Source organism: Engraulis encrasicolus, chromosome 21 (assembly GCF_034702125.1).
Source record: "Engraulis encrasicolus isolate BLACKSEA-1 chromosome 21, IST_EnEncr_1.0, whole genome shotgun sequence".
NCBI classification, from domain to species: Eukaryota; Metazoa; Chordata; class Actinopteri; order Clupeiformes; family Engraulidae; genus Engraulis; species Engraulis encrasicolus.
In genome coordinates, this window is record NC_085877.1 from 6,600,050 (window position 1) to 6,614,716 (window position 14,667).

At 42.8% G+C, this 14,667-nt stretch overlaps 1 protein-coding gene across 1 annotated transcript; it reads left to right on the forward strand.

Annotated features, from left to right (window-relative positions):
• Positions 1-923: 923 nt before the first annotated feature.
• Positions 924-9,396, forward strand: LOC134437822 (E3 ubiquitin-protein ligase TRIM39). Its single transcript, XM_063187373.1, has 8 exons — positions 924-1,124; positions 3,009-3,670; positions 4,096-4,191; positions 4,802-5,035; positions 5,398-5,548; positions 5,834-5,878; positions 6,196-6,222; positions 7,585-9,396. The coding sequence occupies exons 2-8, from the start codon at positions 3,011-3,013 to the stop codon at positions 8,124-8,126; spliced, it is 1,755 nt and encodes a 584-aa protein (XP_063043443.1). The 5' UTR covers positions 924-1,124; positions 3,009-3,010; the 3' UTR covers positions 8,127-9,396.
• The last annotated feature ends 5,271 nt before the right edge of the window (positions 9,397-14,667 follow it).

The window sequence follows — 14,667 nt, forward strand, 5'->3', positions numbered from 1 at the left end:
ACCTCCTCACCACCTTTATCTTGCTCCTTGTTTGTCACTTCAATGAATGTGTTCAAGGGGAATGCATTTGGCATTTATATAATTCCACACCCCAAATGAGCCGCTGCTATCTGACCTGACAGATAAGAGCCTTCACAGACGGAATGTGCCCATAGAGCGTCCAGATGGAGCATGTGAGGACTGAGGAGAGGTGGCTGACTGTGTTTTTCCATCTACCTGTTATTGTTGACCAAAAACAAACTAACACATGACAGAGATGCCCTTTTTGGTCAGGGGGCATTGTGGGTTGTGTGTAATTTTTGAATGCAGTGCCAAGTTAACTAAACTCTGCCCATAACTAGTGTGGCACTCCAAGTGCTGGTGGTAAATGTGTTTTCTCACCCACTTTGGGTTGCGTGTCATTATTAAATGCAGTGCTCAGTTAACTACACTCTACCCACAACTAATGTGTGTCCTTGTGGTTATCACGTTTTCTCACAATTCTAAGCCCGTCTCTTTGAATTGTGTTTTTTTGTTTCACTGACCCAGCTAAGTCAGTTGTAAATCTCCTAATAGAGGAGATGTGGAGGTTTATCATTCAATCAAAACAAAGCCACATGTCTCTTCCATTACAAAAGTCACCACTTGCTCAGGTGTTTTTGCACATTTCCAAACGTGCTGATTAAAAAGTACACTGATTTATTAGACTTAATTAACCCTTCAGTTAGATCATGTGGTTAATAAAAAATAGCTGTGAAATTGTAACAATTGCAATACATACCTATATAAAAAAAATAGCATTCACATCCTTATGAGACAAAAGGCATTTTGTAATCTCCTGTCAGACGAGTTTGCTTGCATTGTGTCCGTCCAGAGGAGGAGAGAAGAGGAGGAGACATTGAAATCCACAGCTCCAATCACAAAAGCTAATCTGTCTACAGACTAAAACTCAGTCTTGCTTCTCAACTCTCTTTAGGAAACTGTAGCATCAGTATAGGCGTATAGGATACACCCTTATGCTGAATAGGATTTTGAACAAAGGACTCCGGAGGAGACACTATTTTAGACAGAGTACACTGGACTACTACAGAGAGCGATTTGTGAACTAAAGCAGTAGTCTGGAGGTGGAGAGCTACAAGTTACAGGTAAGAGACAAGGATGTGTTATATGCTGACACCTGTCAGTTATCCATGCAGGAGCGTCCAGCACATTGCATGTGTACACTGTATGGCATGCATGTCCAAAATGTGTGTTTGAGGCTCTCAAAGCAAAGATTTTTTGATGTATTTTATTTCTGTGTTTATTGGTGTTAACCTAACTGCATGTTGTGTGTTTAGGTTGGAACATGACCAACTGCACACATGGCAATCCTGACATTCATTATATTCATTTGGTTTTAAAGGGCAAATATGGGTGTGCATATCTATTTCCTTACTGTTTGCAGGTTGAGATTGTAGCCCACATTTCTTTTCTACTTTTAGTATAATTGGCATTTCAGTTCCACGTTCAATAGAATTTAAGCAATCATCATGCAGAGCTGTTTGATGCAAATTGACTGTTCTCTTCAGCAATATGCACAGATAGGCTATAGAATATCGTCAGCACATAATGCCTCTGGACCATGGACAGTCGTGCTGCATTTAGGAAGTGCAGAAAAAGGTGGGGGTAAGGGCACATTAGAGCATGAAAACACACAAGAAGTTATGCATGTTCTCAGTGACTCTGCGAAATCTGATAAGCAATGCCGGACAGTTACATAACACTTTTCCTTCAGTGGTTCCAGTCAGGTTTCATTCCAAGTTAAAGATGGGTTGATAAAATGACAAGTTTGACAATGGCATTCTAATCTCCTTCCTCTGGCCACAGTCGAACTTGCACGCTGCCTTATGACCCATTATGTTGTGAGAGTTGTCAGAGGAGTTAAGATAAATGTCCTTTTCTGCTCACATACCCCACACGTACAGTACAGTACAGTATTTAGACAATTGAATACATAGGCGTGCACAGATAGGGATGAGGTGGTGTTAATGCACCTGCCACTTTTCCCTAGTGGACAAAAAATGCCCTTTTTGAAAGGTGTTTTTTAAAAATATTTGTCACAATGCAATACACTCCATGTTGACATTAAAATGCTTGACGATAAAAAGTGTGTGGAAGCTCCAGTTCCACATGCCCTCTGCTCCCCCTTAAGCACCTGCCCCCCCAAAAAATCTCTGTGCACGCTACTGCTTTAATCCAAAGTATTGGTAGCTCACAATAGAGTAAATCTCAAAACACGAGAGACAAGTCATTAGTCAAAAATGTTTGAAGAGATGCTCGTGTTGAAGTTTCTTAATCCAAAAAATCACAAAAAATGATCACAAGGAAAAACTGTTGTGTGTGAAAAAAGGTCAAGGATGGCGTTATTGTGATGAACAAATATTCTGGGATGGGCCATGAGCAATGAGACAGTAATTGAGATGGACCGCAACCTTGCTCTGAAGGAGAGAATGTGAGGCATTCAATTAACAGGTGTACAGTTTCTCTGTCACGAATACAACAATGTAGTACTATATGTAAATGGAGTTCATCTGACAATTCGTCACTGTCCACTGTAGCATTTGGAGATTGTAGTTATGAGACTCATCCCATCCACCTTAGAACCCTGAAAGTGAAAGCCCACCTGGGAAAATCTCACTGTCATGACACGGTACCATGCTCAGGGTACCTCAGTCATGGAGGAGGATGTGGGTGAGCAGTGATTAGTCACTCCCCCCACCAACCTGGCGGGTTGAGAGTTTAATCAAGAATCTTTGGCCTAGGTCTGACGCCCTAAACACTGACTCACCATACTCTGGCCTCCAATGTGACTACCACCATCCTGCATCCCAGACACTCAGGTTTGAACCTGGAAGGGACAGCACCCCTAATGCTACACAGACACTTTAGAGAGCAAGCTGGTGCCTAAGAGGCCTTTGCATGTTCAACTCTTCATGCACATCTCTCTCCTCCTCATCCTCCTCTCTCTCCTCTTTCTCCTCCTCCTCTAGACATGCCGTTCTCCCGTAGCTTCCTGTCCGAGGAGCAGTTCCAGTGCTCCATCTGCCTGGACGTCTTCGACAACCCTGTGTCCACGCCCTGCGGCCACAGCTTCTGCATGGCCTGCATCGGCCACTACTGGGAGGGTCGCAAGCTGTGCCAGTGCCCCCTCTGCAAGGAGGCCTTCCGCAAGAAGCCCCAGCTGCACATCAACCGCACGCTGCGCGAGATCACCGAGCAGTTCAAGCGAATGACCAACAACACGGAGGGCGCGAGCGCGAGCCAGGACAAAGAGGGTGGTTCCAGAGGAGAGGAAAGCCACAACAAACCCGAGGAGGTGGGGGAACTTTTCACGCAGGTGAAAAGAAAGCTTTCCAAAAATTCTCGTGGTGAGGACAGTGCCAAAAGTGCCATGTCGACAACGCTGCCTTCAGATGGCTCCCAGGTGGCTGCTGATCCCTCTTCCTCACCCATCACACGGGCTGTGTCCTACCGGAGGTACACCATGAGTGGGGCAGCAAACACTCACAGGGGGGCACTCTGCCCCAAACACCACCAGCAGCTGGAGATGTTCTGCAGGACTGACCAGCAGTGCATCTGTGTGGAGTGTGCAGAGCAGGAGCACCAGTCACACAGCATTGTCTCTGCAGAGCACCAGTGGCAGGAGAGCAAGGTGGGTCAAGGATTATTTGTTAGATTCATGACCAGAGTAGGTATTGCAACTGTGCTGCCTATTCCCAAATTTGATCTTTTCATGAATATTCACTAATCAATAAACCAATATTTACTAGTATGACCAGAGTACGTTTTGCAGCTAAAAATGTCTCTGAAAATTCAAAATGTTTCTGGAAATTCAAAGATCCAGGAAGATCCACGTTTTCACGAGTGATCAGTGCAATTTTCCCAGTGATAAATAATACTTAGAATTTGATGGTAATGGTGAGTATTTGTGAAAAATATAACATTTGTGAATGGGCAGCATACATTCTGGAAATAAACTACTAAACATATTACATAGTGCACCTTTTAAATTCAAAATAAACCAGTTATTATGCATCCACACATCAATGACCTGTTACTGTCTCTGAGTTACACCAGGCACAAATAAACATCACAGAACTAGAGATCCAAGAGATGATCAGAGAACGGCTGAGGAAGGTGGAGGAGATCAAATTATCCCTGGTAAACATCAAGGTAAACACACCATTTATTTATTGGTAAATAAATTGTGAATTAACTATCTATACATTGATAAATGGTATATATACAATCAGAATAAATGGTGAATAAACCATTCATACTGACTGACCACTGTTTCCGTAATGAACCATTCACTTACTTAAATGGCGAAGAATCACAAATTTAACTTAAATCGCTAACACCACACAATTTATTCAAATCAGGTCATCTGCAGATTATATTTACTGCACCTTTTCTTCTTTTTGTCATTTTTTAACACTTGTATGTAATGCACAAAACTTAAAAAGCACTGTCCTATTGTGTTTTTTTACATATCAATGTTGAGTTTAAATTCCCCACCCTACATCTGCGTTATCTTCATTAGTGTTGCCAAATGGAAAATGCTGAATTATCGTGCCAAAACCTCTAAATTGTCGTTTTGGGGGGTTTCTTGGGAGGAAATTATCACACAAACAAACTACACCAAATGCTTGTTTACAGCAACTGAATGAAAACTGTGAAATTATCGCTACGTCATGTGTTTTGATCATACAGAGAACAAAATTATGGCACAAATATGATGATTATCGTACATCTGGCAACTCTGATCATCATTCTTCTTCAGATGTGTGCGGAGCGGGAGACCCAGGGGAGCGTGCGCGTGTTCTCGGCCCTGGCGGAGGCCATCGAGCGGAGCCAGGCCGAGCTGCTGGAGGTGATCGAGATGAACCGGCGCTCGGCGGAACACCAGGCGGAGGGCATGATCCGGGAGCTGGAGCAGGAGGTGCTGGCCCTGAGGAAGAGGAGCAGCACTCTGGGGAACCTGCTCCAGGCAGAGGACCACGTCAGCTGCCTCAAGGTCAGCATTGGGCAGGGCTGGACTGGCCATATGGCATAGCGGGCATTTCCGGGTGGGCCCTGCACCCTTGTGGGCCCCGTTTTTCAGGAATGTTAAAAAAAAGTTTAGCATTCCTGAAAATAAGGGCCTACGAGGATGAGCGGCCCATCGGTGAGTCAGTTCTGCGCCGCTAATTATTAAAAGCCAAAATTGCCTGGGCCCTATTTCCTGTCAGCCAATCCATCCACATCACTTTCATCATTTAAACATTTGGGCCCATTTTCTGATAACATTTGTAAAAGTGGAATTCATTCATGAAGATGCTCAGAATGTCTGGAGTACACATTTTTATTGTTGGCTCTCTCACATTGGTTCCACTGTAGAGTTACTTCTCAGTTCTCTCCACTCCTCCGGCCGTGAAGGATTGGTCTGACATATCTGCGTCCTCAGACCTAGGGACCAGGAGAGTGTACCAGAGTGTTTGTCATTTACTGGAGCGCTTCCAAGAAGAGCTGCAGAAGCTTCCAGAAGTAGGTGAGTTATATAAAAATTAAATACCAAGCAGACAGTGGTAAGATCTGAGAAAAGATTTTGTTTGCGTCAAAACTGCAAGTACCATGATCCAACACGGCCTGTAGAGGGCAGTATTCACAAAGATATTACGATGTCAGCGCACTATGTAGTCTTTGAAGGAGGAATTAGTATGCAGATACATCATACATACATTTTCCTCTGCAGATATATCCAATCAGTAGATTATGAGTTATTTCCTGCTAAAATGTATGACTTAAGGTTATGCCTAACTCTGCATCTAAACAGGTACTCAAAATCAAGCGGAATCCTCGTTGATGAAGTCCCAACCTAGTAAGTACCACTGTTACTGTCTATTTGACATTAGATTCTTTATAAACTTCAATAATCATATTATAATCATTATCATGAAAAGAAATTAAGGTTTGGATCAGCACAATGTTTAATTAGATGTATCACAACAACACAATGTTCGCAGAGAGAACACAGATGGTAGTGACCCGACAGACAGACAGACAGCTCATTCTTTCTCTTGGCCGTTGATAACCTTGCTTCGAATTGTTCATTTGTTGGTTCCAGTCCTGCCTTAACTTTGTAGCAAACATGTTTTCAGCCCAGTGGTCTAACAACAACTGTTATCTGTCTTTCAGAACAGAAGCGGATACAAGATTATGCAGGTGTGAAGCCTCCATGCACAACACTGCTATGCTCACATCTAGATTCCCTAACCCAAGATCACAATACATTAAAGTCATTACGCTTGTCAAATTGACCCTCATCTACTGTATATCTTTAAAGGTGCACTAATGTGACTGGCACAGGGGGGCATGCATAGTGTGGAGAGATAATGAACTCATGACCAAAAGTAGTTGTCAAGATTGTGCATAGAATACATGGTGACTTGGTCAAACAAGAATTGGTCTTGGACATGACTTGGGTACGACTTGGACTTGACTTGATCAAATGAGTCTTAGCTTGTGAATTGACTTGGACTTGATTGGAAGGACTTACTTATGACTTGCTAATTAGTGACTTGATCCTATCTCTGGTTGCAATACCTACTCTGGCGACCATCCTACAGAGTGCACCTTTAAGATTTTCTGGTTTCAATGAGACTGAGGCTTGTTTAGTGGAAAAGTGAAAGCCCATTGGGAAACTCCAACTCCCATTGTCATTGTGACACAGCACTCCACAGCACACAAGTGAACACTGCACACAACGAAATTGCATTTATGCCTCACCCGTGCAAGGGGGCAGCCCTCAGTGGCGCCCCATGGGGAGCAGTGCGGTGGGACGGTACCATGCTCAGGGTACCTCAGTCATGGAGGAGGATGGGGGAGAGCACTGGTGGATTACTCCCCCCACCAACCTGGCGGGTCGGGAGTCGAACCGGCAACCTCTGGGATGCAAGTCTGACGCCCTAACCGCTCACCCATGACTGCCCATTAATTAATCAGTGGCTGTCATTAATGTGACCACTGGTTTTAACCAATTCAGTGATGACCAATTCAATGATGCCTTTTCATTGTCAGAAGACCAATCTCATTAAGTTTATCATGATGAGGTTTCCACCAATCACCAGTCTAACAACACATGGTGGTAAACTATGTCAAGAGCTTTCCATGTAGAGTGTTCATAACAAGGTCACCATTGCCACACACTGGCACACTGGGTGGTTGAACAGTGGTATTTCTTGCAGCATACGAGTCCCCAACTTAGTTCTAAACTTTGTTCAAACGTACACCTTTTATATGAGGGATAATCATTAATTATCAACATAAACATCTTCAAATCAAAGTTGAACATACATAGTTAAACCACACCTTGTGCATCCAATTTCAAATCCATTGTGGTGGTGTGTAGGGCCAAAAAGATGAGAGCTGTGTCAATATTCATGGACCTAGCTGTACTGTATATCATTACTGTAATGAGAATGCAACAATAGGCCCATTAATGGGCCCTCATAACAGCATCTAACCACCTTATACTTAAGGCATAATAATCCTAACTCTGATCATCCCTGTACTTTTGCATGACAGTGGACATCACTCTGGACCCGGCCACCGCTCACCCCCGGCTCATCCTCTCCGAAGACCGGAAGATGGTGAAGTGTGGCGACAAGCACCAGCCACTCCCGGATAACCCAGAGCGCTTCGACCGCGTGGTGTGCGTGCTGGGCCAGGAGGCCTTGGGGTCGGGACGTCACTACTGGGAGGTGGAGGTGGGGAGCAAGACCGACTGGGACATCGGTGTGGCCAGCCACTCCATCAACAGGAAGGGCAAGATCACGGTGAACCCCGGCAACGGCTACTGGTTCCTCAGCCTCCGCGACAAGACCAACTACGCCTTCCGCACCGAACCCTCCACCAGCGTGCCCGTCAACTCGCAGCCACAGAAGATCGGCGTGTTTGTGGACTACGAGAAGGGGCAGGTGTCTTTTTACGACGTGGAGGGGAAGGTCCACATCTTCACCTTCCTGGACACCTTCAGTGGAATGATTTATCCTTTCTTTAGCCCCTGCACCAATAAATCAGGAAAGAATGAAGCACCTCTGATCATCTCCACCATTCTGTTGGACTAGAAGTGGCAAGAAGTCTGTGCATTACAGTGGGACTCGCCTGCAAAGTGGTAGGAGGGCCCTGGGCAAGTATGCATTAGATTAGAAAGGCAGGGACCTGGGAGCAGGGGCGCTGCCAGAAATGTTGGGCCCCATGAAAGATTTGTATTTTTTTGAGCCACCTTAAGGGCCCCTGTCAGTGCTTGGGCCCTTAGAATGTGTAACACCTTTCCCCCCCTAGCGGCACCCATGCCCGGGAGTGACGTGGCACATAGGGCTAAGGCGCCATTCCAGAAATCCAGGGAAACATGTGTTTCAGTCCAATCCGATCCTTCTTCTCTCTCACACACCTGCTGAATAAAGGCATAAAAGCCCTAAAATATCAGGCTAATAAAGACAGACGGGACCCCACAAAGACTGCTTATAATGCTTAGTGTTATGGACCACCTGTTGTAGGGAAATCAAGAAATGATTTAGCTAAAAAGGAATAGGCATATATAACTCGTTTGGTCTCAGTGAAATGTGTAATTAATTGATTTATTTTTTTCTGTGGGACTAAAAGAGGGTAGTCTGTTGGGCTGACTACCTTAAGCCCTAGAGGCAGGTTAGACACATTAGAGTATATATGAAGTGATGAAATGATGTTTAGCTAATAATGTATAATCATTTGTTCTTATTGAAATGTGTACGTTCTGTCTTTACAAAGGTTTTGAAGAAATGAAAGGCACACTTCGTCTTCATTAGAAAGCTTTTTAATGAAGACGAAGATTGCCTTGGATTTCTTCAAAACATCTCAGAGTTACGTTTGACCAAAGAGCACCTTCGCACTACCAAACAGAACGCCGAAGCCCTCTGACCTACATCTTCTGGTGTAAATTTGTCTTTCCTTTCCCATGTTTGATAACCGCAAATGTTACAATTTGTAATTTCTTTCATACAGTATGTCTTCTAGTAAACAATTTGTGAAAAGACACCATAAAAGGCACCTGTTTTAAGTGTGATAACGCAAGGTTTGGCATGGGTACTTATGGATTAGTTTAGAAAGTTAGGGACAAAGATGGCTTAGGGCAGCATGGGTAAGCGGTTACGGCTTTAGACTTGTAGCCCAAAGGTTGCCGGTTCAACTCCCCACCCGCCAGGTTGGTGGGGGGAGTAATTAACCAGTGCTCTTCTCCATCCTTCTCCATGACTGAGGTACCCTGAGCATGGCACCGTCCCGCTGCACTGCTCCCTTGGGGCGCCAATGGGGGCTGCCCCCTTGCACGGGTGAGGCATAAATGCAATTGCGTTGTGTGCAGTGAACACTTGTATGCTGTGGAGTGCTGTGTCACAATGACAATGGGAGTTGGAGTATCCCAATAGGGCTTTCACTTTCACTTCATAGTGTCCTTCAGGGGCATATTTCAGAAAACAGGTTTAGTCACGTACTCTGGTAACTCTTGTAATAAAAGACATGTGGCTTTGTTTTGACTGAAGAACAAACTACAAGTCTATTCTAGAAGAGGTTTTCAGGGTTAATTTATTTGTGTTAGTAACCAGATGTTTGCCTATAATACAGTAGCCTACATGTAACTCATTTGTTTTCATTGAAACGTGTAATTTATTCATTCTTGCATCATTGAAAATGGTTCATAGTTTAAAAAAAGACAGACTGGATTCAATGATACATGACAAACAGCGACAACAAACAAAACAATGGCTGTGCTCATCACAAACTGGTGTCTCAGATGCCATACACATGAATATATTTCCATAAAACATGTTTACTCTTGGGTAGGCTTTATTTACTATTGTAAAGCTAGTTTCACAAGTGACATATGCCTCTGTCTTGAATCAAGGATGACATTCTGTGAGGGTTGAAGACCCAGTCTGGGTTAACCCAGCTGGGTTAGGCATCAAGCCTTCTTTTTTGGAATGTGGGACAGGACACGGATACATCAAAGTTAACATGCACAAACAGACAAGCAGTTGGCTTGCACTAGGGGGTAGTTCACTATTTTACAGTTAAAGCCAAATGGATAAGAATTCACAATTCACAAGCATGGGCACAAACTTTGTATCTTTGCTTTCACAGACATCCCTTGGTGAAGACATTCACAAAAATACACAGTTGTATGTGATTTTGCATAGTGTGATAAGACTATTTAGATTTGTGAAAATGGATTTTGCTAGCATATGACCTCCTTTAACAATTGAATTGTGAGCGTAATATTAAATCAAGAGCGGACAAAAAAACCGTGTTCATTTCGCGTTCTTGCCTGAAACGGCATGTATGGGATATAATGTTTACGCATAGATAGAGGCCTATTCAAAAACATAGACTGCCTTATTACAGGTTGGGGGTTAGGAAGGCATAGTATGATGCATCACATCAAACCCTGAAAACAAACCAAACATCCCTTGTTGAGGCGTGCTGTCCACCAGGGAGCAGGCTTTGAGTAGGCAAGTCTACCGAGTATTACTATTCAGCTCCTCACTGAAACTCGGTGCTCTCGAACAGTAGCGTATGCCTATTACGAAAGATGTGTCATAACAGCCCACGAACACAAACATACATAGGCTACCATGATTCCCTAAACGCTGAATACGCTCGTTACAACATAATAGTCCAGCGGATGGGACACACAAAAGGGCCTTATCGTGCACTTTTGAGTAAAAGCATGAAAATCGGTACACATATCCTTCTTGATATGCTGATTAATGTTAGCGTTGGAGGCATCGCGAAAAATGCATCGTTTTCAAGATGGCCGCCAAATTCAATATGGCCGACCCATATTAATGAATCTACCTGATATTTGGTAGTAAAAGCATGAAAATCGGTACACATATCCTTCTTGATATGCTGATTAATATTAGCATTGGAGATGTAGCGAAAAATGCATTGTTTTCAAGATGGCCGCCAAATCCAGTATGGCCGACCCATATTAATGAATCTACCTTACACTTGGTATTAAAAGAAAATTGAAAATTTGTACATATATCATTCTTGATATGCTGACTAATATTAGCATTGGAGGCATTGCGAAAAAATTTACCATTTTCAAGATGGCCGCCAAATACAATATGGCCTACCCATATTAATGAATGTTCTTGACACTTGGTATTAAAAGCATGGGAATCGGTACACATATCATTCTTGATATGCTGATAAATATTACCATTGGAGGCATTGCTAAAAATGCTGTATTTTCAAGATGGCCGCCACATCCATTATGGCCAACCCATATTTATGAAACTACCTGACAGTTTGTAGTAAAGGCATGGACATTTGTGCACAGAAAGTTGATCTCACAAGTGATATAATCTGGTGGTTATGCAATTTCTCATAGTAAAGTTGTGATTTACGATTGCCCATGGCAGTTTATAGGTCGTTAAGAATGTGGTATTTGGCATATGTGTAGCCTATATCCAATCATGTCAGTTGTATCTATTCAAACAAACTGCAGCCATCGCCTTTACACCCCTACTTTTTCTCCTGATTGCACCCCAAGATCTGGTACCCTCACTGAGGGATGGAATCCATGCTACATTTCAGATCAGAACAATTGTGTAAAGTAGTAGGATTTCACAGGTTATGGTATATACTATGGCCAACATCAATCAAACTGCCAATAATGCGTAATTAAAAGATTGACATAAACTTTGAATAAATGGTGAATGGCACAGTTGGAACATGATGGCCATCAAAAAGTCAACTCGGGGTATGTAAAATATAACTTGAGTGAAAAGTTTACATGTACAGTATTAGGATTCATTTCTAGACCAGGATAATGACGTGAAGATTTGGCGTGTGTGTGTGTGTGTGTGTGTGTGTGTGTGTGTGTGTGTGTGTGTGTGTGTGTGTGTGTGTGTGTGTGTGTGTGTGTGTCTCTGTCTGTCTGTCTGTCTGTCTGTCTGTCTGTCTGTCTGTCTGTGTGTGTGTGTGTGTGTGTGTGTGTGTGTGTGTGTGTGTGTGTGTGTGTGTGTGTGTGTGTGTGTGTGTGTGTCTGTGTGTGTGTGTGTGTCTGTGTCTGTGTCTCGCGTGACAACCGGTGCCATACAGCAGTCTGCACACTGTGCACAGCTGGTGTGTGAATGTGTATGTATGCGTGTATGTCTTTTTTCAAAGCGCTTTGAGTAAACTTCATAGTTGTGATACTGTGCTACATAAATACATATTGCAATGTATTGTATTGTAATATGGGTCAGTCATATTTGATTTTTGTTCATGGCCCCTAATATGAATAAGCATCTAATGTAAAGAAGTAACTATGTGTACCAAATGCCATGCTTTTACCACAAATTACCAGGTAGTTATTATGGGCTGGCCATATTTGATTTGGCGGCCATCTTGAAAACAATGATTTTTTTTCCCGCAACGCCTCCAATGCTAATATTAATCAGCATATCAAGGACATGTGTACCGATTTTCATGCTTTTACCACCAAGTGTCAGGTAGATTCATTAATATGGGTTGGTCATATTGGATTTGGCGGCCATCTTGAAAACAATGACTTTTTTGTGACTCCTCCAATGCTAATGTTAATCAGCAAATCAAGAAGGATATGTGGACCGATTTTCATGCTTTTACTACCAAGTCTCAGGTAGATTCATTAATATGGGTCGGTCTTATTGGATTTGGCGGCCATCTTGAAAACGATGAATTTTGCGCAACGCCTCCAACGCTAAACTTAATCAGCATATCAAGAAGGATATGTGTACCGATTTTCATGCCTTTACTACCAAGTGTTAGGCAGATAGGTAGATTCATAAATATGAATTGGCCATATTGGATTTGGCGGCCATCTTGAAAATTAATACATTTTTCATGACGCCTCCAATGCTAATGTTAATCAGCATATCAAGAAGGTTATGTGTACCTATTTTCATGCTTTTACTACAAAGTGTCAGGTAGATTCATTAATATGGGTCGGCCATATTGGATTTGGCGGCCATCTTGAAAACGATGCATTTTTCGCGACGCCTCCAACGCTAAAATTAATCAGCATATCAAGAAGGATATGTGTACCGATTTTCATGCTTTTACTCAAAAGTGCACGATCAAATCACCCATCCGCTGGACTATAACCATATCAACACTTTGGAAATGTGGCACTTTGCGCGTGCCAACTTTACGCTTACAAATAGGTGTTTTTGACGTATTTTGGTTCAATTTTTTCCATGTTTCTGTCCCACACAGCGGACCTCCCAAACCACAGTAAAATCCTAACGGTATTTAGTCTTTCCAATACTTGTCTCAGCATGTCGAGTAACTGTCGACGGTATTCTTCCTTACAACATGGTCTCCCCTAGGTGGCGGTTGGCTGTCTGCGCCTCCTATGAATGACACTGACAGACTTTTGAGTGGTTAACACATGGTTTCAGTGATGTACAGCCTAGGCCAAATAGCTTAATGGTATTGCTCTTCTTTTTTAAGAAGAACTGACGAGATGTCAAGATTTCTACGATAATAACGTCATAGCAGCTATTGTGTAAATTGGCACATAACACTTCTCTAGATATTTTCGGTGTTGTACTTGCAGAGACTACAAAAGATTTAATACACAGTGGTGATACTTTGGAATGGTGATCCTTGGCAATGAGGATAACATTGTTTGCGGCAAAATATACTTACATTAAGTCATAGGTCTACTTTAAAACTGAGAGCATTTGATAACCAGTCAGACAACTTAGAAGCTCCTCCATAAAGTGTAAAGAAATGAAACTGTTGCTTGCTATGGGACAACATATTTTGGCTAGTAACAATTTAATGACATGCAACCAAAGAAAATGGTGTGTGTGTGTGTGTGTGTGTGTGTGTGTGTGTGTGTGTGTGTGTGTGTGTGTGTGTGTGTGTGTGTGTGTGTGTGTGTGTGTGTGTGAGGAGGGCGGGGTGGGGGGTATCTCTCTCACACATAGTTTCATTACAAGTAAAATATTTAACCCTATCATCATCTATAGTGCAGTTTCACTTGAAAGCATTCATGTAAACTACATTTGTTGCTAACGTCCATAGTGCTTGCACTATTTCTGCACAATTTGCTCCAATGGTATAGAATCTTACACAGGAATACAACCATTCGTTTTGCCTTTACTGTGGGAATGCAGTCTAGTTTAGTTTCATCTTCATGAGTGTGACACTGACTGCAAGTGTGCCACCAAGGTACAATAGGGAGGGGAACACAAGGAGGAAACACGACAGAGATTCTAACCCAACCACTCCAACAGCCCGGACAGCATACCGCTCATTCTGAACAGACACACTCCCTCCCTCCCTCTCTCTCTCTCTCTCTCTCTCTCCATCCTCCCACATGTTCTTCACCCTGCATCCTCCATTCTTTCTTTTAGACTTGTTCTGCCGCTCCTGTGTGGCTTTTTCATCCTTATTCGTATGAACCATAAAATGACACATGATCATCATCAAAACAGAATTGGAAATAAATGTAGTATGGTCCAACTTCAACCAGTAAAGTCTACCATCAACTCACATTTGAAAAGGTGCACCAAATGTTTTGGTAAATTACTTTCTTTCCTTTTAACACTGGGAGAAAAGTCCCCTATTCAAATTTGCTAGGGGTCTATTTGA

Bases quoted from the DNA above. Each gene is read 5' to 3' on its own strand.
- LOC134437822 (XM_063187373.1), top strand. From the start codon at position 3,011: ATGCCGTTCTCCCGTAGCTTCCTGTCCGAGGAGCAGTTCCAGTGCTCC. The intron at 5,879-6,195 runs GTAAGTACCACT...TCTGTCTTTCAG, and splicing joins GTTGATGAAGTCCCAACCTA to AACAGAAGCGGATACAAGAT. The intron at 6,223-7,584 runs GTGTGAAGCCTC...TTTGCATGACAG, and splicing joins GCGGATACAAGATTATGCAG to TGGACATCACTCTGGACCCG.